The following is a 24,537-nucleotide window of genomic DNA, read 5'->3' on the forward strand; positions in this document are numbered from 1 at the left end:
TAGGTCACCTGAGCCATTAAAGACTGAAAGAAATGTAAATGCAGGTTCTTTCTCTAATTTATTCTTCTCTGCATCAGAAGACATTCTGTACTGTGCAGCCACCGAAAGGCGAGATGCAGCAGTCAAACTCTGCACACTTATCTAAAAGAGAGCCTGGCTTCTTCAGGAGCTAGTGGTCACTCCAAAGTCACATGGAATAGACAAGTCCTTACAAAACCCAAACTCTGAATTATTTCTTTCAGCACCATGTGTCAAAAGTGTATCAAAATAAAAGCGAGCTTCACCTCTTAACTAACACAGGTCACTCTCTACAATTCAGAGAAAACTGTCCTGTATGAAAAAGGAAAGGAAAAAACCATGAGATGACTGAGAGAACAGCTGGTTATTTTGATGAGCTACGACCCATTTCTCTCTCCACATTCCCCCTACCACCTTAATGAGTGTCCAGTTCCAGATCTTCACAAGCACATCTTTCATTAAGGCTTGTTGATTTCTTGCAAAACTTTTGTTTCGATGTCTTACAACAGGTGCTCTAAAAACCCCAGTGGACCTAACAGCCCTCCTCCCTTCCCTGCCCCTCATGCTCTGGTCCAGTCAATCTAATGGTAGTCCAATGATCTGCTGTGGCTGGCCAGCTCCTCTGCCCAACCCTAGTAGTAGGCGTCCTGGTAAATGTCCGTGCGCAGGCAGTACAGGATGGCTGCACCCAGCATGAAGATAGCGGATCCCCAGCCCAGGCCGTATCCCCAGTTGAACTCGTGGTAGCTCTTCAGCATGCTGCTGTCAATGAATTTGATTGGATAGAGAATCAAGGCACACACTTGCAGAACCACTGGAAATGGGGAAAAGACATCTGGTTAAAGTCTAGAAGAGGAAAGAAGTAATGCAGCAAGTTCATGCAGCAGCTGTTAGTGGCTTTATTGGTCTTGGTCACACAGATCTCCCAACCTCCTTCCCATTCAGCTTGTCTCTTGGGCAAAGTACAATCGCCCTCTTTCCCTCAAGTGTGCCTGGCCCAATGTCAACAGTACCAATGCTGTGAACTTCTTCACCACAGTGCCATCAGCCTGGTAGGATGCCAGCAGCGTAAGCATCCTCCAAGCTCAGCAGCTATCACCACTTGCTGTAGTTCACGTGTCATCTCCCTCACAAGAGTGCCCTTCTCGTGACAGCCCAGCATCACAGCACTTCTGCCACAAGCCCTTTATCTCAGAGCCTTGATGCTGGAACCCTCCACCAGCACTTTTCCATGTCTCACTCAGTAAATCCACAAATAGTGCTGGATTCTTTTTCAAGCAGTCTTCCCTCACCTCACTTTCCATTTCGGATGAAATTTAACATTAGTACCATATTAAGGCACTTGCAAGGTCTAGAGCAGAGGTGTGCCATGTAGAGTTAAGACCATCTCTATTTAGATGAGAGTGTAGCTCAGGGCATTTTTTGGTATTGGAAAGTCTTGGTTGGGTTTTTGGCCATGCAACACCAGAATGAGGAGGGGTTGATTCTAAATGTTATTTTATGCACGTTCCCAGCCAGATTTTGGAGAAAGAGAACAGGTGGGTTAAACATAGTAATACTGTGCCATTAAAGCAGGTCAAGGCAGTGTCTGTAGTATTCAAAACCCTTTAAAAAGGAGCCTTAAGATAAAGAAAGGAGTTCATAATGGATGTCTACCGTAAGGGAATTAAAATACAAAGGATTTTAAAATTCTAATTTGCTCTCTGATGTTTTCTTTTTGCACATCAGGACTGGAAGGGGTGAACCTGAACAGGCCAGCTTTGCATTATAGTCCTTTCCTAATCAGTTTACAGCATAAGCACAACCCTGCTGCTGTGTTCGGGTTCACAGTACTACAGGGATTTAAATCTCAGTTTCCATGGAATATTTTAGAAAAAGAGGTCATTTTTATTCATGCACAATGAAAACTGGGGCTTAAACTGAACTGCCACTCCGCCCTGCCACTGCTCAAACAGTAACATTGTGCTGTTCAGTCCATGTCAGATTTATTTTGCCTAATGTAGACATGAATCTTGTGGCCATATCCCTAACAAAATGGCACTCCAGTGTTCTTCAGTGAAACCCAACACACTACAGCAGGGGTCTCAAACTCAAATCACCACGAGGGCCACATGAGGACTAGTGCATTGGCCCGAGGGCCGCATTACTGACACCTCTCCCCCCTGCTGCCCTCAGCCCCGCCCCCACTCCACCCCTTCCATGAGGCTCAGCCCCTGCCCTGCTTCTTCCCACCCCTTCTCTACTCCCATTCCAACCCCTTCCCCGAAATCTCCACCCCAACTCCGCCCCCTCCCTGCCCCCAGAGGGTGCAGGAGAGGTGTGGGGTGTGGCAGGGCCTCAGGGCAAGGAGTTGGGGTGTGAGGTGCAGGAGGGATGAAGGGTACAGCATGGGGTCAGGGCAGGGGATCAGGGTGCAGGAGGGCTGTGGCAGGGGGCTCAGGGCAGTGGGTTGGGGTGTGGGGTACAGGAGGGGTGAGGGATGTGGCAGGGCTCAGGGCAGGGGGTTGGGGTGCAGGAGGGGTGCAGGATGCAGCAGGGAGCTCAGGGCAGGGGTTCAGGGTGCAGGGTATGGTGGGGTCAGGGTGCGGCAGGGGGCTCAGGGCAGTGGGTTGGGGTGCAGGAGGGGTGTGACAGAGGGTCGGGGTGCAGGGTGCTGCAAGGGGCTCAGGGCAGGGGTTCAACTGCAGAAGGGGTTTGGGGGGCGGACTGTGGCCCGGCGCACACCGGGGGGCAGGGCAGTGCCACTCCGGTGCACACTGGGCCAGAGCCACTCTACGTAAATGCTGGGGAAGGGTAGGGGGGCCGTGAGGAGCTCGCGGGCTGCAGAAAATAACCTTGCGGGCCGCAGGCCCCTGCACTACAGCTTATCACAACCACACTGCAGTTTCTGGAGAGCCTGCTAGTTAACAAGAGTGCATTGTAAGGAATTGAAACCACAGCTGTTCTTTGCCTCATATGGGGACATGTTCTGGCTAGCTGTTGGCAGTTGGATAAAGTGTGAACACACCCTGGTGGGGCCCCTATTGGTGAGAAGGAGGCTAAGGGCTGCCCCTAAAGTACATAAATGGGGCAGAATAATGCCACTGATCTTTAATGGAGAGTTGCAACCCAGAAAGGCTACAGGCCCCAAGAGATCCAGGGTTCCCATCTTGAGCCAGAGGGCTGCACCTCTATATTAAAGGTGAAGCAGGTTTGAGTCACATTTCACAATTCTGCAGATTTTATTTAGTATGTAGGCTCCAGTTTTTGGAGCAGTCTGACGGCCAAATCCTACCCTGCCCTCGGATTTCAATAGAGTTGCAGGAGACGCAAGTCAGGAGACACTTTATCATTTAAAGTAGCCAAATTTGTATTCTCTTTCTAGAGCAGTGACTTATAGGTACCTGCAACCAAGAGGAGAACAGCAACAACTCTGTAGTACCGCCTGGGAGTGCCTAGGCAGAAGGAGACCAGGGAGGCAAGGAACGACAGCAAGGTGATAGTGGCTGCCGTCAGGATTAACACCAGAGTAGCCACTTGCCAGTCTAGAAGAGGAAAGGACACAATTGGGGAAGAACCCCTTGTTAATGAAGAAACAGCCTCATACTCTCAGGCTGCAACAATAAAACATCCCCCCACTAATCCCACACTGAGGTCTGGGATTTTCCCATAATCTTCAAAAATCCTAATGCCCAGCTACTGATTTTGCAGTACTTCTGATCTACCAAGCCGGCACACACATTATAGATTAGAGAGCATTAACATTTCAGAAATGCAATTCATGGTGGAGGTGGTTTGGTGATGGTGATGGAAGAAGAGTCACAGAAGGTATCCTTAGTGCAAGACCATTTCTGAGTCTGGAAATCCGGCACCAAGTGAAACTGAAAGAGGTCATGGAATGCTCTGCAGCAAAGCAACAGAAGAAGCCTTTGAGGAAAAGTAGGAGGTAGCTACAGACACGGAGGGACTAAGAAATTATGAGAAAGTTAAAAAATAGGGACACAACTAGGAAAAGGAAGGATTTAAGAAGTTCCTTGATGCCTCATATCTTGGATTTCGAAAAGGAGCAGAAACTATGTTTTATAGTCCATTGTGGGTTCACCATTTTATGATAGCACCAAAATGATCAACAGAGAGTTAAATGCAATTCTTCTTATGATGCCTGAAAGAGTCACGCAAGAATTATAGTGCTTCTCAAAGAGACCATGGACCAAATTCATGGCTGACACAAGCACGTACAGCAATTCCAGCTACTTCAAAAGAATGGCCCTCTGACCCCAGCCTGTCTCTAGAGTTGACCTCTGGGTCTAGCGGTTTCATCCTGAGCACCTGGTCTGAGACACATTTTATGTAGCTTTAGTAATCAAGAGATGAAGAGTTAAAAACCCTTCAATCTAGTCCATGTGATTTCTCCCCATAAAGGAGCTGTATGAGGATAATTAATAAAAAAAATCTTGCCTTTTTCAAACTAGTTACAAACAACTGTGGTTAGAGCTTCCCAATTGTACTGGAGAAAGAAAATATAACTTTAGAGACACTGATATCTCAAGGTCAGCCATTAGTATCTCTCTGGTTCCAACATGTCTTGCCTGATAGTCAAGGAAACTAGGGAGTTTGCCTTCTTTTTAAAAATGCTACTAGATCAGGTCTCAAAACACACCAGGGCACATCTGGTACTTATAGGTGAAACATGAATTTAGACTCCCACCCTGGCCCTTCTGTTCACCGCAGTGCTGGCTCTGCTGCAGAAGAAGGGGCTGCAAAAGGACCCCTAACTCTCTCTGGAGAATGACTTTCTTTGCTTTGTTATGTTGGGTTCTTTGTTGTTTCAGGTGGTGGGGTTTTTTTTTTAGCAGTTTAATAGCAAAGTCTATTGTTCAGACAAAAAATATGTATATACACAGAGAATGTAAAATTCATCCATGCCCCCTCAAAGTCTGGCATCAGGGGATGCTGCCCATCTTCCCCTAGACATGTCTCCCCTCTCCCTTCTCAGAGCAAAGGATAGAACCCAGGACTTCTGACTCCCATCCCGCCTGCTCTAACCACTAGACCCTGCTCCCTTCTCAGAGGTGATGTTCAAGCCAAATGGCCAGATGACAGCAGAGTACTGGGGACTAATGTGTTTTTCTTCTGTTTCCTGGTGAGAAAAGGACTTTGGACCCCATTCTTATCTCAGAGGGGATGATCTTGAGACATCCTGGCGATGTGCAGTCACTGTATATCTGTATGGAATCTGGCAGCTCTTGTGGGTTGTCATAAACATAGAGATAAGGGTAGCATAAAATCTCTCCTGGGAAACTATACTGTACTGAATCGCTTTACCTGTCAGGGGTTAAAAAGCCCAAATAACCTAGCTGGCACCTGACCAGAAGGACCACTGAGGAAAGAAGATACTTTTAAACTGGGGGCGGGGGAGGTTTGTTTGTGGCTCTCTTTGTTGTTTCCTCTCCGGACTGCGAAAGAAACCAAGCAGGGACAATATCTCCTGAAAATAGACCTGGAATAATCCATTTAAGAATTACAGACATTGTAAGTAAGGCAAGGAAATGTGTTAGGTTATCTTTTGTATTAGCTTGTGAATTTTCCCTGTGCTAAAGAGGTAGTTTCATTCCTGTTTTGTAACTGTGAAGCTGAACCAGAGGGAAATCCTCTGTGTTTTATATCTTTTTATTTACCCTGTAAAGTTACCTTCCATCCTGATTTTGCCGGTGTGATTCTTTTACTTTTTCTTTACAAATAAAGTTCTTCTTTTAAGAACCTGATTGATTTTCAGTGTCCTAAAGACAAAGGCTTTGGTCTGTGCTCACATTGCTAACCAATTGGTTGGTATATTATTCTCAAGTCTCCCCAGGAAAAGGCGTGAAGGGCCTTGGGGGAATATTTTTGGGAGACAGGAACTCCAAGTGACCCTTTCCGGAATTTTGTGCAAATCACTTGGTGGTGGCAGCAATACTGCCCAAGTACAAGGAAAGGATTTTGTGCCTTGGGGAAGTTTTGAACCTAAGCTGGTAGAATATAAGCTTAGGAGGTCTTTCATGCAGGTCCTCACATCTGTACCTCAGAGTTCAGACTGGGGGAGGAACCCTGACATGGGTCTATATTGCCATATATGAATGTATGCAGTTCCCACCAATACTGGTAGGAATTTTGTGCAGATACAAGCCCTGCACCTCAGAACTTACTGCTTGTTTGTAGCAAGAGGATAACTGGAAGGGATTTCTCTCACAAGGTGGAGCACAAGAATAGGTTTCTTTGCAACTGTTAATATCCTGAATGCATACTTCTCATTTTCAAGTTTGGGACAGTCAGTATCTTGCATGTCTTAATAGGTCAGGCAAGCCCTAAATTAGTCAGTTACATTCAGCTGGCCTTGCCAGTTCGCTCCATTTGGGCAGCAGACAAGTTTGGGTGGAGCTGTTCTCACTATAACACCCAGCTCCTCTCCTGGTTTCAAGACTACCTGCATTAGAAGTTTACAAAACCCAGAAGTTATTTGCTTTGCATGTTCTAAACATGCTTTACTGCACCAATTCCACACCACAGGGTGTTACTTTGCAACATCACAGTGATGATATTACTGAGTCCTACTGCAAGGGCTGGTGAATTTACAATCTTGTTTATGTGCTAGAAACAGGGACCTTACTCAGAAGGAAATGGGATCCTGCAGCAAGACAGTTGAAGCTTGTAGAGCAGTGATTAACCAAAAATAAATACTTTCAGAACTAGAGACCTTCCACCCTTGTAGGACTCAAGCAGGGTTTGCAAGTCATGCAGTGTGGATGTGCAAACCATGCCCACTATATTCCTAACTAAGAATAGATACCCATCGGTCTTGGATGGTTTTTTAGACACAACAAATCCTGCATTTTGGCCAGGGGTTGGACTAGATGACCCTTGTGGTTCTGTCTAACCCTATGATTCTAAACGAGCCATATTAAGCTCTTCACCCTGAATTGGTTGTGTGTGCAGGGATAGAAGAGAGCTTGTTTCTCCAGGGCCAAGAAACAAACCCAGAAATGCTAGGCACTTTTGAGTCACAACAGGGCATTTCAACACAACTATGTCTATCTCGAGACCCTGGGAGGCTAATCCACTGCTGCTCTGCACCTTGCCTTAGGTACACCAGTGCAGAGTGTGTGTGAAACTAACATTAACTGTAAAATGCTGCCTAATTAGAATGTGGTTTCGCCTTTCACTGGTGCTGGTGTATGGTACCTAACACAGGGTGCAGGGCAGCAGCGAGACAGGGACAATAATTCTGAAAGGAAAAGGATGCAGGTTGATGGCAAACGCTGCCCAAGGAGAGGTGTGGGGAAAGTGAATCCTGTGCTGGGAGTTCACTCTAAGCCAGGCTGCAGCCTGTGTGAAACACAAACAAATGAAGCATCTGGAAATGTTGGGCTTTTCACTCATCTTTTATTGCTACAACAAAGGACTTTCCTGAGATCCTATTAATCAGCAATTACTAGCAGAGCCATGTCCCAAACTCCCTCAGCCCCATGTCAGCATAAGCCAGATGGAGCTGCAAGGACAGAGGAGTCTGGGGGAGGGAAAGGGCTTCTTGCATTACTTGGGGAAGAAACAGCCTGGTTTGGGGGAGGGAAAGAGCCCAATGGCTGATTGTCTACATAAGCAGGACTCCGGCATAACTCCATAAAAACTTGTCTGGCCCTGTACCCACCTCCTGCCCCCAGGAAATGCCTGCTATTGACCTGCCCTGATACAGTCCATGGCCCCTCCCTCCCTGCCTTTGGCTCTTGTCCTGGCACTTTCCAAGGGGAAGGGGAGCAGATGGGGGCTCTCCTCCAGCTCAGAATATTGAGCCTCTAAAGCTCAGTTTAAAGTTCAACCTAGGCCAGGTCTACATTAGAACTTTTCCTGGTACAGTAGTGTCAGTGCGATTTTTTTTTTTAATTTTTAATAGTGTTTCTATATTGGCAAAAACTCTAATGTAGATGCAGTTATTCCAGCATGATTCTATTTGCAGGTATAGCTCATTTTGTTTCCCACAACTCTACAATCCTCTTCTGACTCATTGCTGTCCTGATCTCACCTCAGCTCCGCTACTGCACCTCAGTCCCAAAGCACAGCACCCCCTGCTGTTCGAGGCTGACCTGGGGCATCCATTAGCATGGCTGGGAAATGCTAAACACTGTGATTCTGTGATATGGCAGGAGATGGTGATGACCAAATCACTTTTGGCCTCTAGCCACCAAAGAGATCCGGATAGGTTAATGCCCAGCCAACCCTACTGTCCTGCCACAGGACCCAAGAACCTGCTTTTCATGAGGATCCTTTTAAAGTGCCTTACAATAAACTGGCTGCAGGAAGGCAGCACACACTGCAGTCCCATGAACTAGATGTCCTATGGGACACATGGTTAGTCCTGTGCCCTTGGCAACTGACTAAATGAACTCTTGGTAGTGATTCTAATATCCTTTGTAAAGCAAGCTGTGAGGCAGGTGAACTACACAGAGCAGACCTACAAACAAACACCTCCCTTGCTGTACCTACTGAACACATACTTCTTTGACAATTAGAAGCTGGGCAGCCATTCAGGGTCTGTCTTCACTGCAGTTAATCTGGTCTCTTACTTGAGCATTGCCCTGAACCCCTCTCCAGTCTGCACACATAAACCTTGGGCATAAGTTTGGTGGTGCATTCAACCCAGGCTAGCTGGCTCATCTGGGCTAATGCCCAAATGAGGCTTTCATTCAGGCTGGTGACCCACCCTCTCTACAGGGAGGATGCAGGTTGAGCCACTCATGTGCTGATAGACCTTCTGGGCACATGGAGGAGAACCGGGAGGACAGACAAGCTCTCCTACAATTCACTCCAGGAATCAGAGCAGCTCAGCTTAATGCATCACACAGAACCCTGGGACTTGGCCTTGGAAGTCCTAACTATACACGAGGAGGGCACCAGTGAGGACACTAATTCTGGCATGGCTTTACAAGGTGGCTGCTCATACCTGAGCTAGGCTAAGCTGGATATGCAGACCCAGGTGCCTATCACTTGAGTTAAGTCTGCAGTAAAGACGTCTATAGAGGTCAAAGCACGAGACCTGCGCCTCATGCCACAGATGAGTAGGGAACAGGCACAGCTGCAACTTAGTTGGCAGGGTGGGAAGAACTCCCCTGCTGCATAGGACCTACTATGTCTCAGGTAAGGGAATGGCACAAAGGGGTAGCCTCTCAAAGAATCTGACACCCCTACGCCTCCTTGTGGGATGGCAGTTAAGTCACCCCATGTCAGGACAGGTTCACTGGTCTGGAAGAAGAGCAGCAAGAAAAACAAATCTGAGGGATTCACCACAGACCGAGATGGAGGGAGGCCAGCAGGCTGAAGGGGACTTTGCAAAGTCTGAGTCGCACAAACCAGCTGGACAGAGGGAAACCAGAGGTCCTATAGGATATCACCAGGGAAACCAGTTCTGGGTTCCCAGAGGGGCCTATTAAGCCAGTTTTGCCATGAATATCAGGGAGCCCAAAGAGACTGGTGGAATAGGAGATCCAGGATGGATGCAGCAATTTTGGCTCCATTTAATGAGCCCCTGATGTGAGATGGGATGGGCAGCTGTACAGTAAGTGTCATGTGCAAGAAAAACAGTCAGTCCTGTCAGGGATGGAAGAGAGGAGTGTCTTGGAAGACGGCTACACAAACATCTGAAGATTGTCATTCGGGAGGTCTGTATGTTTGGCCACCCCTGCAATATTGTATAGAAGAGACTCATTCCAAATGTAAGACCTGCTGGAGGCAGGGGTAGGAGTGGGTTTTAGCTAGGGTGAGAGCTGTGTGAGGGGAGAGGGTTTCAGTCTGAGCACATCTGGGAGTGTAGTAGAGGAGAACGATGGGGGTCAATGCAGGAGTGAAACTGGAGTGACACCACTCAGCAATGCAGGAGTGGAGTCTGCATGCCGGGGGTTATAGTTCCATCAATAAAACTTGGGGCAGGGGTGTGACCTGGTGTGCCTGGGGTAGCCCTCACTGAAAATGCCAAGGTCAGGGCAGGATGCAAAAAGGAGAGCAGATTCTCCCAAAACTGGTGGTTAACACTGAAGTTAGACTCACCCCCAGTCACAAACTGCTCCTGATCCCCCACACTGGTTATCAAGAAGCTAAAAAAAGAAATCACACAGCCCCCTTATTGCATTCCAGTTCTCTGGCTCCCAATCAGCACCTAGTTCCAATACACTGAGAAGTTGTTTAAAAACTCTGCTCACTATATGACATGTTCTTCTGAACCCAGGGCCGGCGCTTCCATTAGGCGACCATAGGTGGTCACCTAGGGTGCCAGGATTTGGGGGGCAGCATTTTGTGCGCTCCCCATGGGGTGCACGGGAGTTTCCAGTTCCGCTCCTGTCGCACCGCCGAAGAAGGACCTTCTGCCAACGTGCCGTGGAAAACAGCGGCAGGCAATTGAGCAGTTCAATGACTGCCGCTGTCATCTGCGGCATTTCGGCGGAGGGTCCTTCTTCGGCAGCACAATGGGAGTGAAACCGGAAGCTTCCGCGCGCCCCGTGGGGAGTGCACAAAATGCCACACCCCGAATTCTGCCTAGGGCGCCAGAAACTCTGGCGCTGCTCCTGTCTAAACACCTAAGGGCCAGGCACATTGCCAGGTCAATATTAGGTTGGATCTTACCCAAAATACCACGCTGCCAGCCAGTCCTTTAGTGTCTAAAACTAAAGGTTTATTATAAAGAAAAAAGAAAGAACAAGAAGAGAGTTATTAAATGGTAAAGCAATTAAATACATACAGAGACTTCAAAGTCGATATATCAAGTTCTTAGCTGTATTGGTGAGTTTGCTGGCTTGAAAGCCCCTCTGGAACACATCCACAGCTTGGATGGGTCATTCAGTCCTTTTTTCAGAGCTTCATTTATAGAAAAGTTACTCCAGAGGTAAGACTCATAGAACTGGAACGGACCTCGAGAAGTCATCTAGGCCAGTCCCCTGCACTCATGGCAGGACTAAGTATTATCTAGACCATTCCTGACAAGTGTTTATCTAACCTGCTCTTAAAAATCTCCAATGATGGAGATTCCACAATCTCCCTAGGCAATTTATTCCAGTGCTTAACCACCCTGATAGTTAGGAAGATTTTTCTAATGTCCAACCTAAACCTCCCTTGCTGCAATTTAAGACCATTGTTTCTTGTCCTATCCTCAGAGGTTAGGAACAATTTTTCTCCCTCCTCCTTTTAACAGCCTTTTACATATTGGAAAACTGTTATGTCCCCTCTCAGTTTTCTCTTTTCCAGACTAAACAAACCCAATTTTTTCAGTCTTCCCTCATGGGTCATGTTTTCTAGACCTTTAATAATTTTTGTTACTCTTCTCTGGACTTTCTCCAATTTGTCCATATCTTTCCTGAAATGTGGCACCCAGAACTGGACACAATACTCCAGTTGAGGCCTAATCAGCGTGAAGTAGAGCAGGAGAATTACTTCTCATGTCTTAAAAACAACAAGGAGTCCGGTGGCACCTTAAAGACTAACAGACTTATTTGGGCATAAGCTTTCGTGGTTAAAAAAACTCACTTCTTCATGAGGTTTTTTTACCCACGAAAGCTTATGCCCAAATAAATCTGTTAGTCTTTAAGGTGCTACCGGACTCCTTGTTGTTTTTGTGGATACAGACTTACTTTTCTCATGTTTTAGCCCTGGTCTACACTATGAGTTTAAGTCAAATTTACCAGCGTTAGATCGATTTAAACCTGCACCCGTCCACACGACGAAGCCATTTTTGTCGCCTTAAAGGGCTCTTAAAATCAATTTCTGTACTCCTCCTCAATGAGGGGATTAGCGCTGAAATCGACCCTGCTGGGTCAAATTTGGGGTAAGGTGGATGCAATTTGATGGTATTGGCCTCTGGGAGCTATCCCAGAGTGCTCCATTGTGACAGCTCTGGACAGCACTCTCAACTCAGATGCACTGACAGGAAAAGCCCTGCAAGCTTTTGAATTTCATTTCCTGTTTGGCCAGTATGGCGAGCTGATGAGCACATGTGACCATGCAGAGCTCATCAGCAGAGGTGACCATGGAGTCCCAGAATTGCAAAAGAGCTCCAGCAAGGACCGAACAGGAGGTACTAGATCTGATCGCTGTTAGGGGAGACGAATCTGTGCTATCAGAACTCCGTTCCAAAAGACGAAATGCCAGAATATTTGAAAAAATCTCCAAGGGCATGAAGCACAGAGGCTTTAACAGGGACCCGCAGCAGTGCCACATGAAACTTAAGGAGCTCAGGCAAGCCTACTAAAAAACCAGAGTAGCAATCAGGCGCTCTGGGTCAGAGTCCCAGACATGCCGCTTCTATGATGAGCTGCATGCCATTCTAGGGGGCGCCCCTGCAACTACCCCACCCCTGTGCATGGACTCCGTCAATGGATTCTCACGCAACAGGGATGCAGATTTTTGGGACAAGGAAGATGAGGAGGAGGAGGAGGCTGAAGATAGCACACAGCAAGCAAGCGGAGAAACCGTTTTCCCCAACAGCCAGGAACTGTTTTTCACCCTGGATCTAGTACCCTCCCAACCCACCCAAGACGGGCTCCTGGACCTTGAAGAGTGGAGAAGGGATCTTTGGTGAGTGTACCTTTGTAAATATAATACCTGGTTTAAAAGCAAGCGTTTTTAATGATTAATTTGCCCTGAAGACTTGAGATGCATTGGCAGCCAGTAAAGGTACTGGAAAAGTCTATTAACCTGTATGGGGATGGAGTGGAAATCCTCCAGGGACATCTCAGTGAAGCTCTCCTGGATGTACTCCCAGGGTCACCTGGTTGAAATAGGGGAATCTTATTAAGGGGACATTCAGAAGTGGCCGTTCCTGCTGGGCTGTTTGCCTGTGGCTGAACAGAAATCATCCCTGCTGTTAACCATGTGGTGAGGGGAGGGGTGAAGCGATCATCCCAGAGAATTGGGTGTGTGTGCAGAGGGGGGAAGGTTAGTTGGGTTTGTGCTACACGTTAAACTGAAAACCACAGCCCCTCCTTTGAAATGGTCAACCCAATGGGTGCTTGGTATGGGAAATGAGGGTGCTGCTGTTTGAAACCATCCCCACATGTTATGAAAGTTAAAGAAGCCAGAAGACTGTGGCTTACCATGTCTGCCTGCAAGTTGAATTCTGTTGCCAGCCAGCCCTGCATGTGTGATCTCTCACATCAAACCGGCAGGCCCTCAATATAAGAGGCAAAATGCGACCTTGTAAAGAAAGCACACATGCTATGTAATGTTAACAGGTTGGTTCACCATGAAAGAGTCTACCATTGTTCTCTAAAATGTGTCTTTTTAAATACTACTCTCCCTTTTTTTCCTCCCACAGCTGAAAATGTTTCAATGCTCCCCATATCATTTCCGTACAGAGGCTAGCAAAGATCAGAAGGTGAAAAAAATGCACTTGCGATGAAATGTTCTCTTAGCTCATGCAGTCCTCCCACACTGAAAGAGCCCAGCAGAATGCCTGGAGGCAGACACTGTCAGAGTGCAGGAAAGCACAAAATGAACGTGAGGAGAGGTGGCAGGAGCAAGAGGAGAGATGATGGGATCAAGATGATCGGTGGCGTATGCATGATGAGAGGAGGCAAGAAGCAATGGAGGATCAAACTGATATTCTCCGGTGTATTGTTGAGGTGCAGGAAAGGCAGCAGAAGCACAGACTGCTGCTGCAGCCCCTGTGTAACCAACCGCCCTCCTCCGCAAGTTCCATAGCCTCCTCACCCAGAAGCCCAAGAACACGGTGGGGGGCCTCCGGACACCCAACCACTCCACCACAGAGGGTTCCCCAAGCAACAGAAAGCTGGCATTCAATAAGTTTTGAAGTGCACTGTGGCCTTGTCCTTACCTCCTCCACCACCCCACCCGGTGCTTCCCTCCTCTCCCACCCCTACTGGGCTACCTTGGCAGTTATCCCCCCGTTTGTGTGATGAATTAATAACGAATCCATGAATTTGAAACAACAATGACTTTAATTGCCTCTGCAAGTGGAGATCAAAGGAGGGGAGGGCAGTTGACTTACAGGGAAGTAGAGTGAACCAAGGGGCCAGGTTTTCATCAAGGAGAAACAAACAGAACTTTCACACCATAGCCTGGCCAGGGATGAAACTGGTTTTCAAAGCTTCTCTGATGCACACTGTGCCCTGCTGTGCTCTTCTAACAACCCTGGTGTCTGTATGCGCGTAATCAGCGGCCAGGCAATTTGCCTCAACCTCCCACCCCGCCATAAACGTCTCCCTCTTACTCTCACAGATATTGTGGAGCACAGGGGAACCAATAATAACGATGGGAATATTGGTTTCGCTGAGGTCTAACCAGGTCAGTAAACTGCACCAGCATCCTTTTAAATGTCCAAATGCACATTCTACCACCATTCTGCACCTGCTCAGCCTGTAGTTGAACAGCTCCTGACTACTGTCCAGGGTGCCTGTGTACGGCTTCATGAGCCATGGCATTAAGGGGACCCAGCCTACCCTAAGGATAACTATAGGCATTTCAACATCCCCAATGGTTATTTTCTGGTCTGGAAAGTAAATCCCTTGCTGCAGCCGTTCACACAGACCAGAGTTCCTAAAGATGCGAGCGTCATGTACCGTTCCCGGCCATCCCACGTTGATGTTGATGAAATGTCTCTTGTGATCCACCAGAGCTTGCAGCACCATTGAAAAGTACCCCTTTCGGTTTATGTACTGGCTACCTTGGTGGTCCGGTCCCAAGATAGAGATATGTGTTCTGTCTATCGCCCCACTACAGTTAGGGAATCCCATTGCAGCAAAGCCATCCACTATGACCTGCATATTTCCCAGAGTCACTACCCTTGATAGCAGCAGCTCAGTGATCACATTGGCTACTTGGATCACAGAAGCCCCCACAGTAGATTTGCCCATTCCAAACTGATTCCTGACTGACTGGTAGCTGTCTGGTGTTGCAAGCTTCCAGAGGGCTATTGCCACTTGTTTGTGAACCGTGACGGCTGCTCTCATCTTGGTATTCTTGAGCTTCAGGGCAGGGGAAAGCAAGTCACAAAGTTCCATGAAAGTGCCCTTCTGCATGTGAAAGTTTCGCAGCCACCAGGAATCATCCCAGACCTGCAACTCTATGCAGTCCCACCAGTCTGTGCTTGTTTCCCGGGCCCAGAATCGGCATTCCACAGCATGAACCTGCCCCTTTACCACCAGGATGTCCAAATTGCCAAGGCCTGTGCTTTGAGAGAAGTCTGTGTCCATGTTCTCATCACTCTCGTCACCGAGCTGCCGTTGCCTCCTCACCTGCTTTTGAAGTTTCTGGTGCTGCATATACTGCAGGATAATGTGCGTGATGTTTACGGTGCTCATAACTGCCACGGTGATCTGAGCGGGCTCCATGCTTGCCATGGTATAGCATCTGCATGGAAAGAAGGTGCAAAACGATTGTCTGCCGTTGCTCTCACGGAGGGAGGGGCAACTGACGACATGGCTTACAGGGTTGGCTTATAGGGAATTAAAATCAACAAAGGGGGTGGGTTTGCATCAAGGAGAAACACATGTAAGTGTCACACCGTAGCCTGGCCAGTCATGAAACTGGTTTTCAAAGCCTCTGTGATGCACAGTGCGGCTTGCTGTGCTCTTCTAATCACAAACAGCCTAGTCAGCAAACAGCACCAAAGAGCTTTTAAACATCCAAAGGCACATTCTACCACCATTCTGCACTTGCTCAGCCTATAGTTGAACTGCTCCTTACTACTGTCCAGGCTTCATGAGCCATGGGAGCAAGGGGTAGGCGGGATCGTGTGGTGCTGCCAGCTGGGAGAGCAGCCCCAGGCAGAAGCCTCCAGCTCACATGATATTCCAGGCAGGACTGAATCTCCATTAGATGAAACTTAAAGAAGAGAATGACCTGCAGTCATTTCCATTTATGTCCAGGTGCCCCCGTCCAACCTTACCAAGGTTAGCCAGGAGCACCCATGTCTGCCCAGGCGCCCCCAACAGACCTCACCGAGGTTGGCCAGGAGCACCCACAAGATGACGATGACGGTTAACCGTTGTATTGCACCATCTCCGCTGACAAGGCAAAGCAAGGCAAGATAAGGAGATGCAGTACTGCGTCTGCCAGCAGCACCCAGGAGATGGACAGTGACAGTGAGCTGAGCAGGCTCCATGCTTGCTGTGGTATGTTGTCTGCATGGGTAACCCAGGAAAAAAGGCGAGAAACGATTGTTTGCCGTTGCTTTCACGGAGGGATGGAGGCCTGACGACATGTACCGAGAACCACCTGCAACAATGTTTTTGCTCCATCAGGCATTGGGAGCTCAACCCAGAATTCCAATGGGCAGCAGAGACTGCAGAAACTGTGGGATAGCTACCCACAGTGCAATGCTCCTAAAGTTGACACTAGCCTCGGTACTGTGGACTTAATGCGCTTGGTGGGGACACAAACAATTGACTGTATAAAATTGATTTCTAAAAAATCAACATCTATAAAATCGACCTAATTTCATAGTGTAGACATACTCTTAGTTACAACACTCCTGCTAATACATCCCAGAATGATGTTTGCTTTTTTGCAACAGCCTTACACTGTTGACTCATATTTATCTTGTGGTCCTCTGTGACCCCCAGATCCCTTTCCGCAGTAGTTCTTCCTAGGCAGTCATTTCCCATTTTGTATGTGTGCAACTGATTGTACCTTCCTAAATGGAGTACTTTGCATTTGTTCTTATTGTATTTCATTCTATTCACTACAGACCATTTCTCCAGTTTGTCTAGATTATTTTGAATTGTCATCCTATTCTCCAAAGTATTTGCAACCCCTTCCAGTTTGGTATCGTCCGCAAACTTTATAAGTGTACTCTCTCCGCCATTATCTAAATCCTTGATGAAGATATTGAACAAAACCAGACCCAGACCTGATCCCTGCAGGACCTCACTTGTTATGCCCTTCCAGCATGACTGTGAACCACTGATAACTACCTTCTGGGAACGGTTTTCCAACCAGTTTTGCACCCACCTTACAGTAGCTTCATCTAGGTTGCATTTCCCTAGTTTGTTTATGAGAAGGTCATGTAAGACAGTATCAAAAGCTTTACTAAAGTTAAGATACAAGAAGCAGGAATGAAGACAAAATGGAGAAGAGGCAGCTGTCTTTTATACCTTTTGCCATGTGCCTTGTACTTCCTTTGTCTTCTGGGGCACCTGGCATTGCCACTGTCGGAAGACAGGATACTGGGCTAGATGGACCTTTGGTCTGACTCAGTATGGCCATTCTTAGGTTCTTATGTCCTAAACACAAGCTTCACAGCACATAACATGGAAAAGCCTTAGAGTTCTATCCATAGACAAGGCCCCTACATGTCTTGCTGACTCATCAGATGTAGTCCCTGGCTTTTTTCAATGGGTTCAATGTATAGCCGATGTCCCTTGATGGGCCATCAAAAGCAGGCAAGGCAGTGCTGATGCCAAGCCGTCTGGGGGTGTCACCCAGAACCATAGCACAAGTGTTGAAATACAGATATACCATACATATCAATAACTCACAATGCAAAGGCGATACAAACTTATAAACAAGATAATCATACTAGGAAAATCATAACATTTTCACAGATACCTTAGATGGCATATTTGGTCAGATTCCTTGCAATTTTATAATACTGGTATCAACAATATCATGTCTCCCAGATTCCATACAGTGTCCCAGGGAGGCTATTCACAGACTTGCATTCAGGAGTTGGCCAACACTCAAGATCTCAGGCACCTCTGACATTTGGAGCAGTCTGATAGTTCAGTTAGAAGCGCAGCCAACTGCTTCTCTGCTATTGTTTAAGAGTCTGTCTAAGACAACTTGCTTCTGCTTTGAATCTGACATCCTGCATATTCTCAGCTTGTGTTTCACAGAGGGAGCGGTCCAAAGAATGTTTGGCACCGGATCCAGCTTTATTGGCCGGCAGACCAAACTGTCCCATCTCCAGAGCAGCCAAGTCAATTAAGGGAGCAGTGAGTCAGCCACCAGCTGAAATCCACTCCCAGTGCACCACCCTGGCACAACCAACCCTAACAGCTCCACCTGTACGAGAGTCAGCTGCAGTTTTCAGCTGTCCATAACTCCCAGATAAAAGCCAGTACTGTGCATTTCTCTAATGGTGTGAAAGATCCCAAAGCACTTTACAAGCTATAAGAATAAAGGATTGCTTCATCCCAAACTGAAATGCAGCCATCTCAGGTGGAGAAGCTGAGTGACATTACTTTGTTTAGGACAGGAAGTGAACTTTATAGCCAATTAAATTCCCTCTGCAGTCTTTCGGCAGACAGTGCAGTTACATAAACTGGAATTTGTCCAGGACACTAGGGTTCATTCCCCTGCTCTTGCAAAAAGTGTAATGGGATCTTTAATAGCTACAAGGTGCTTCAGCACCTCAGCTTCAAACCTCACCCAGAAAACAATCTCCTAGGAGCTGAGCAGCCATCGGAGCACTTGTTCTGAACCGATTTAGAGGGACGTCTACCTTCTAGAAAGTACCAACTCCTACCCCAGCTCTAAAGCCATTATAGGAGGTCCTGTCTGAAATTCAGTAGACTTTACTAGATAATGCAGAGAAGAGCCACAAAAGTGAATATGGTTTACAGTGAAGGACTGAGCTCACTCTGTTCATGTTATGATTATGAAGGATGAAAATGAAATTGACTTGATTACAGCCTAAGTACATTCAGGAGGAGAAGACACTGGGTCCTACTGGCTCTGTCATCTCCCGGAGAAAGACAGAACAAGAACCCATGGCTGGAAGCTGATGCCAGACAAATTCAAATTAAAATGAAGGCACAAGTTTTTAACAGTGAGGGTAATTAACTTTGGGAACTGGTGGATGCTCCATGCCTTGGAGTTTTCAAATCCAGACTGATGTGTTTGGCTAAAGCATCTTCCTGAAAGATAAGTTTATAGGTTCAATAAAAGGGTAACTGGTGGAATTCAATGGCCTGTGCTGTACAGAAGGTCAGACTAGATCTAACGCTTTCATCTGGCCTTAAACTCTACAGTGCCCTAGACATGAAAGTCAAGCAAGTCCATGAAAAGAGAACGAGCCTTAATGCAGTGAAACTTCTGTATTGTTAAGAGTCTGAATTCAACTGAAGAGCAAGGACTGTGAATACGGGCCAGCTAGTGCTACCCAGAGAATCCAGATGGCTGAGCACTAGTTTACACAGCTGAATGAAGTACCAGTGGGCAGCCTCAGAGACGTTACTCAATTCCCAGGCTCTGACATGGTCTGGAGTCAGCCCCATAAAGTCATCTGTTCACACCCACTGCTGTTCTGTTCGGGAGGAGCAGCAGCTGCCCAGCTGCTTTGTGGGAGATTGAGGCAGACAGTCAGCTGAAGGGCTTGGTATAAATCTCAGGGGTAAGTTCAGAAGAGAGGAGGTAGCATAATGAATGGTGCACATCTGCTCCCCCCTCCCTCTGACAGTACAGCCTTCTCCCCAAACAGAAACAAATGAACACACTTTCCTCCAACCCCCTTCCCCATTTCAGCTCCTCCCCGATTTTCCTGGCTGAGTTGCTGCTAACAAAAAGCAAAAGAAAAGAGGTTACAGTGTGAGCTCCCCTTCTGCCTCCCTCTTTCATTGCTTCAGTGCCACAACTCCTGCCCTATTGTTTCCCCTCTCCAAGAAAACAGACCCAAGGATGGGGAGCTCAGAAGCTTCCCCCTCACCTGCCATTCTCCCTCCCTTACACAGCCCAGCTGTTTATGTTAGACAGCAAAACTAGAACTTCACGATGAAGCTGTAAATACATCTAAGCAGCTGATCATCTTCACTCAAGACCATAAAGGAAGAGACAGGTAAGGCAATAGCCAGAATAGCCTGGCTTGATCTCCACAAGAGGGAGAAAAGAGCTCATATACAAGCACCTAGATTGGAGCCGATATCCCCGTGTGGACAGATTACAGGACTTCATAGGACTCTCTTGAATTCTGTGCTTGTTCAGAGGTAGATGCCTTCTTAGACTTTAAGGCCAGCAAGGACCATTATAATCTGACCTCCTGCCCTGCACAGGCCAAGGAATTTCATGCAGTGATTTCTGCACCAAGCCCATAGTGTCAGTACACCCTGTAAAGCTGTGCTGAAGTTATTCACCCTCGTCACTCACTCAGCAGCAGCCATCTTCCCCCTTTCACTCACTCCCTGCCATTTGAAGCAGGAGAGCAGCAACAGGAATAGCAGGGAGTTCCCAAGGCAATTTGCAATGGAGCTTTGGGGATGCAGCCCATCTTCTCTGGATACAGCAAGAGAAAGCAGGGCCGCCCCAGAGGGGAGGGCAAGTGGGGCAATTTGCTCCAGGCCCCGGGCTCCGCAGGGGCCCCAACAAGAATATAGTATTCTAAAGTTTTGCAACTTTTTTTTTATGAAAGGGCTTCCGAAATTGCTTTGCCTCAGGCCCCCTGAATCCTCTGGGTGGCCCTGGGAGAAAGCCAGGATCCAAACCCCTGGAGCACTGACTGCAACCCCAACCCTGCTCAGAAGACTTATTTTAAACCAGGCTGGTTGACCCAGCAGAACCAAGTGCTGATGGAGAGGCTCTGGGAGACAAGGAAGTTGAGATAGAATGCATTAGTACACATTACTACATATATTGAGACCTCAGCTATGCTCCCTGCCTGCCTGCACCATCAACCACAACTTGACCTGATTTATGCTTACTTCATTTGCAGGAGGCTGGGGACCCCTGGGAATCGGTAGTGAGCAGAGGAAACCCAGATGAGACATTTTTAGCGGATGGACAATGATCTCTGCATGTCATTTGAAGGCCAGTTTTGATTTCCTCCCCCAGAAGTAACAGCTCCATAAAATATTCAACTAGGGACCTCAAGATAACCAAGACCTATAATGGCTGTAAACAGAGAGGTGTGCAGACACCAGAGAATGGAGTTTGCAGCTACCTCATCTCTGTTATCCTGTCTTGCTTTGGGTTGAGATGACTCATGCTGTGAACATCTGTTCACACCTCCAACATATGAATTCCTATCTTGAAAGATCAGTGTGGTCCATTTAATCTGTCTGGTCATGCCAGTGTTAGATTCTTCAGAAGAAGGCATCATACACCTGCTGTCCCATAGGGGTCATTTCTTCCTAACTGCATCTGATCAGCTTCTGCCCTGAAGCATGAGGATTGAGAGCCATTGTCATTTTATCCCAGCTAGTGTCACTATAGTGAATTCTATTCTTTGTCAGACAAACATGCAGGGCTTGACACTCCACTGGGTGTTCAAAATGGATGTAAAATGCCAGCAAATCAGAATTTTCCACTCTTGTGTTTTACATCCACATTGCACAGGTCTCAGTGACAAGAAAAGGTGAAAGGCCAGTGGAGAACCAGGCCTGAAATCTGTTTAAAGGGACATTTTCAGTGTAATGAAATTTACAAGACGGACTAATGATCATTCTAACCAAAAGATTTGCAAAATATTTCTCTACTGTTACTTTGTGTTTTCAGTTTCTTCAGAGGAAACAGCAAGGAAACAGATTCCCCTGTTTATGTAGGTCTTTTACACAACTACAATACAGCCTCCTGAATGGACCATCCATTCTACTCAACATTGAGATGGCAAATGCTGGGTTACACTTTTTCTCCGGGGTCACTGCCTCAGTGCCAAGTTATAGGATGGGCTGAGCCAGGAGCCCAATAAAACTCTGCTGGTACTAGTCAGTAACATTTCTCCTGTGAGCCAATGGCAGCCCCATTTGGCCCGGAGTTACCAGTGCAACCTCTTTGTAAAGTACACATGCTGTTTCCCCTGCATTGGATGCCCTATGCTAGGTGCAGTTGTGTATGGAGTCCCTGGCCAGCACAGCTTCAGAAGTTTTCCATGGTGAAGCTCCCACCAAGATCTATAACCCACTGGTTGGGGGAGTCCCATCAGAGAGGGCACTGCACTCTCAAGATGCATTCTTTAATTGCCCAGAAGCTTGACAGCCAATAAGTTGATTCCAGATGCTTTGACTTCAGCTTATTCAGGCCAAGGAGCCACCCTCAAACTGGATTCAGGCTTCTCACTTAATTAGTGGAGTCCAAAGCACTTTATTAAAGCAGGTCATTATTCCCATTTTACAGATGGGGAAACTGAGGCACTGAGCAGTAAGTGACTTGTCTAAGGTCACCCAGTAGGCCAGTGGCAGAGCTGGGAACAGAACTTAGGTCTCCCAAGTCCCAGTGCTCTATCCACTAGACCACATTGCCTTTTACACTTTAAATTGAGGGGAGGGAGGTTTGACCTTCTCATGAATTACTCTGCTCCCTCCCCAGAGCCTCCCATCCCTTAGTTACTCCCTTCCTCTAACACTGGGCCTATCTGCCAAGAACTCCATCGTCTCCTCAGGAATCACATGATCACGAAAAGCAACCCCCTCTACATCATCCCCTTCTCCCAGCCGCCCACAGTCTCCTTCCATGCTTCTCCCGGACAGGTGACGCTCTCCCTCTGTGCAGGCCCCAAGGCGCAGGGACAAGCTCTGGGCACCCTTTATGCCTCCGCACTCTAGGATTCATGGTGCTGCCATCAGTTCGGAGTGAGGATACCCAGAGGGCTCCTGAGAGCAGGGCGTTTCCACGGTTCCAGCTCCGGATGACGTAGCCCACAAGAGTACAGCCCCCCAGCAGGCTGACCAAGCTCATGTTCGCTCTGGCTTGTGCCACAGGACGCTGGCGCAGCGTCTTACAGACACGCTGTCAGCGCCACTCAAGCCCGTTTACACAGCTGCTGCGAGTCTCGGAATCCAGCTCCCCTCCACCCCTACCGCTTCGGGCCAGTCTCAAAGCTAGAGCCAGGCTAGTTTACCCTGGGGACGCACCTCCTGCCCCCTCCCCTTCCCGGGGCTTTAGCGCCCAGAGGTGGCCCCAGTATAACCATTGCACACTGGGGCGAGGCTGACCCCGCCCCTTGTCCCCAGCGGCGCTGCCCCCGGACATGCCCCCCGCCCCAGCCGGCCGGCCCCGCTCTACCTGTCCTCAAGGTGCTGAGGCAGTGCCACACGTCCGGGGCCCGTTTACACGCCTCCCACAGCGACAGCGAGCCGCGCTCCGAAGTGACCCAGGCGGGGCTCAATAGGGCCACCACGTCCAGCGCCAGGGCGACCAGCAGGCAGACGAGGGCGATTAGCTTGAAGGGCCGGAGGACGCGAACCTCGCCCATGGCCATGCTGCCCCCGGGGATCAGGGGTCCGCGCTGCTCCCGGGACCCGTCGGGAGCTGGGCAGTCCCGAAGCGCACAGCCCAGCCCCGCGCTCCGCCGCTACTGGGCCATGCCAGGGCCCTCGGGGTCCTAGAGCCGCCCGCACACAGCCCGCCCCCTCGCCTGGGGGCCTCCTCCTCTCCGCAGCTGCTACTTCCACCCGCCTTGTCTCGGTCCCTATAACCCCCACCCACGTGTTGTGTCTCCTCCTACACTTAGATTAGAATCTCTCTGGGCAGTGCTTGCCAGGCTGAGCCCCAGCACCTCTGGACTTGGCAGGGCTGAGCCCCAGCCACCTCAGTTATGAATGTCAAAAAATTGCTTGAGCCCTGGCACCTCTTTCATTACAAATTAAGCGCTGTCATTGGGGCACTCTCTGTTCCCTCTGGCTCTTTACAGCACCTAGCAGATGGGAGTCTCACTCCAAGACTAGCCCTCTTAGGAACTTTGGGGATACAAATAAATAACCCCCGTCTTTCAGCCTACCAGGCAACACACCCGTGACATTGGTGGAGGAGAGAGGTAGGAGTTTCCCTAACATTGAAGTAAGTATCAGACTGGTAGCCGTGTTAGTCTGGATCTGTAAAAGCAGCAAAGAATCCTGTGGCACCTTATAGACTAACAGACGTTTTGGAGCATGAGCTTTCGTGGGTGAATACCCACTTCCTCAGATGCATGCCACAGGATTCTTTGCTGCTAATATTGAAGTAAGACTCACAACTCACCTTTGTGGTATTATCCCCCTGTTACAGCTGGGGACAGGGTTGTGATCTGGCCTATGGCTTCTCTCCATCTTTCCCGGATCCTGGGCTATGAAATTGAAGAGTTTGTGCTAGTTGAAATTAATGGGGTCAGAGAAGCTCCAGGAGAAATCCAAGGCTTATACCAGTTTAACAAAAAATAAGTCCCCCCTCCACGTACCGTTCCCCCACCCCCACAGAGTTCCTCACCAACCTAGGAAGAAAGCGTACCCAGCCTGCCCATGTTGGGAATCCAAGAGATTGTCTTGCCAGACACGGCCAATAGCCAAGTCGGACCATATCTAGGTAGTATAGGATTAACAGCTGGGGTGTCAAGTGCCTCCTAGACATTGTGCAACTGCAACATATACAGATGCCTCCTTTCTCCCATGAACTGCTCAGAGCTCTTGATCATACACAGATTATTGTCCACCCCAGAATGTATTCCAGCAGGGAATGGTTCTTGCTTCTCAGCAGTTTGCCTCAAACTGCCAACACTCAACCCCCTTCCATGCTCAGTTTGTAGTCCTCTCCCTCCTTTATCCCATTCTCCTGCTCAGTCTTTATTCTCCTCTCCTCCTCCCACTTATTTACCCTTAACCC

General features: G+C 48.1%; 2 protein-coding genes across 2 annotated transcripts; both read right to left on the reverse strand.

Moving 5' to 3' along the window:
* Positions 1 to 39: 39 nt before the first annotated feature.
* LOC127057072 (transmembrane protein 47-like) lies at positions 40 to 23,280 on the reverse strand. The gene is made up of 3 exons (XM_050965723.1): positions 22,966 to 23,280; positions 3,402 to 3,542; positions 40 to 832 (listed from the first exon to the last, which is right to left on the reverse strand). Exons 1-3 carry the CDS (start codon positions 23,159 to 23,161, stop codon positions 651 to 653), a joined length of 519 nt encoding a protein of 172 aa, XP_050821680.1. The 5' UTR covers positions 23,162 to 23,280; the 3' UTR covers positions 40 to 650.
* Positions 13,711 to 18,927, reverse strand: LOC127057009 (uncharacterized). Its single transcript, XM_050965591.1, has 2 exons — positions 18,675 to 18,927; positions 13,711 to 15,381 (listed from the first exon to the last, which is right to left on the reverse strand). The coding sequence occupies exon 2, from the start codon at positions 15,369 to 15,371 to the stop codon at positions 14,079 to 14,081; it is 1,293 nt and encodes a 430-aa protein (XP_050821548.1). The 5' UTR covers positions 15,372 to 15,381; positions 18,675 to 18,927; the 3' UTR covers positions 13,711 to 14,078.
* Positions 23,281 to 24,537: the final 1,257 nt, after the last annotated feature.

Source organism: Gopherus flavomarginatus, chromosome 8, assembly GCF_025201925.1.
Source record: "Gopherus flavomarginatus isolate rGopFla2 chromosome 8, rGopFla2.mat.asm, whole genome shotgun sequence".
Taxonomy (NCBI): Eukaryota; Metazoa; Chordata; order Testudines; family Testudinidae; genus Gopherus; species Gopherus flavomarginatus.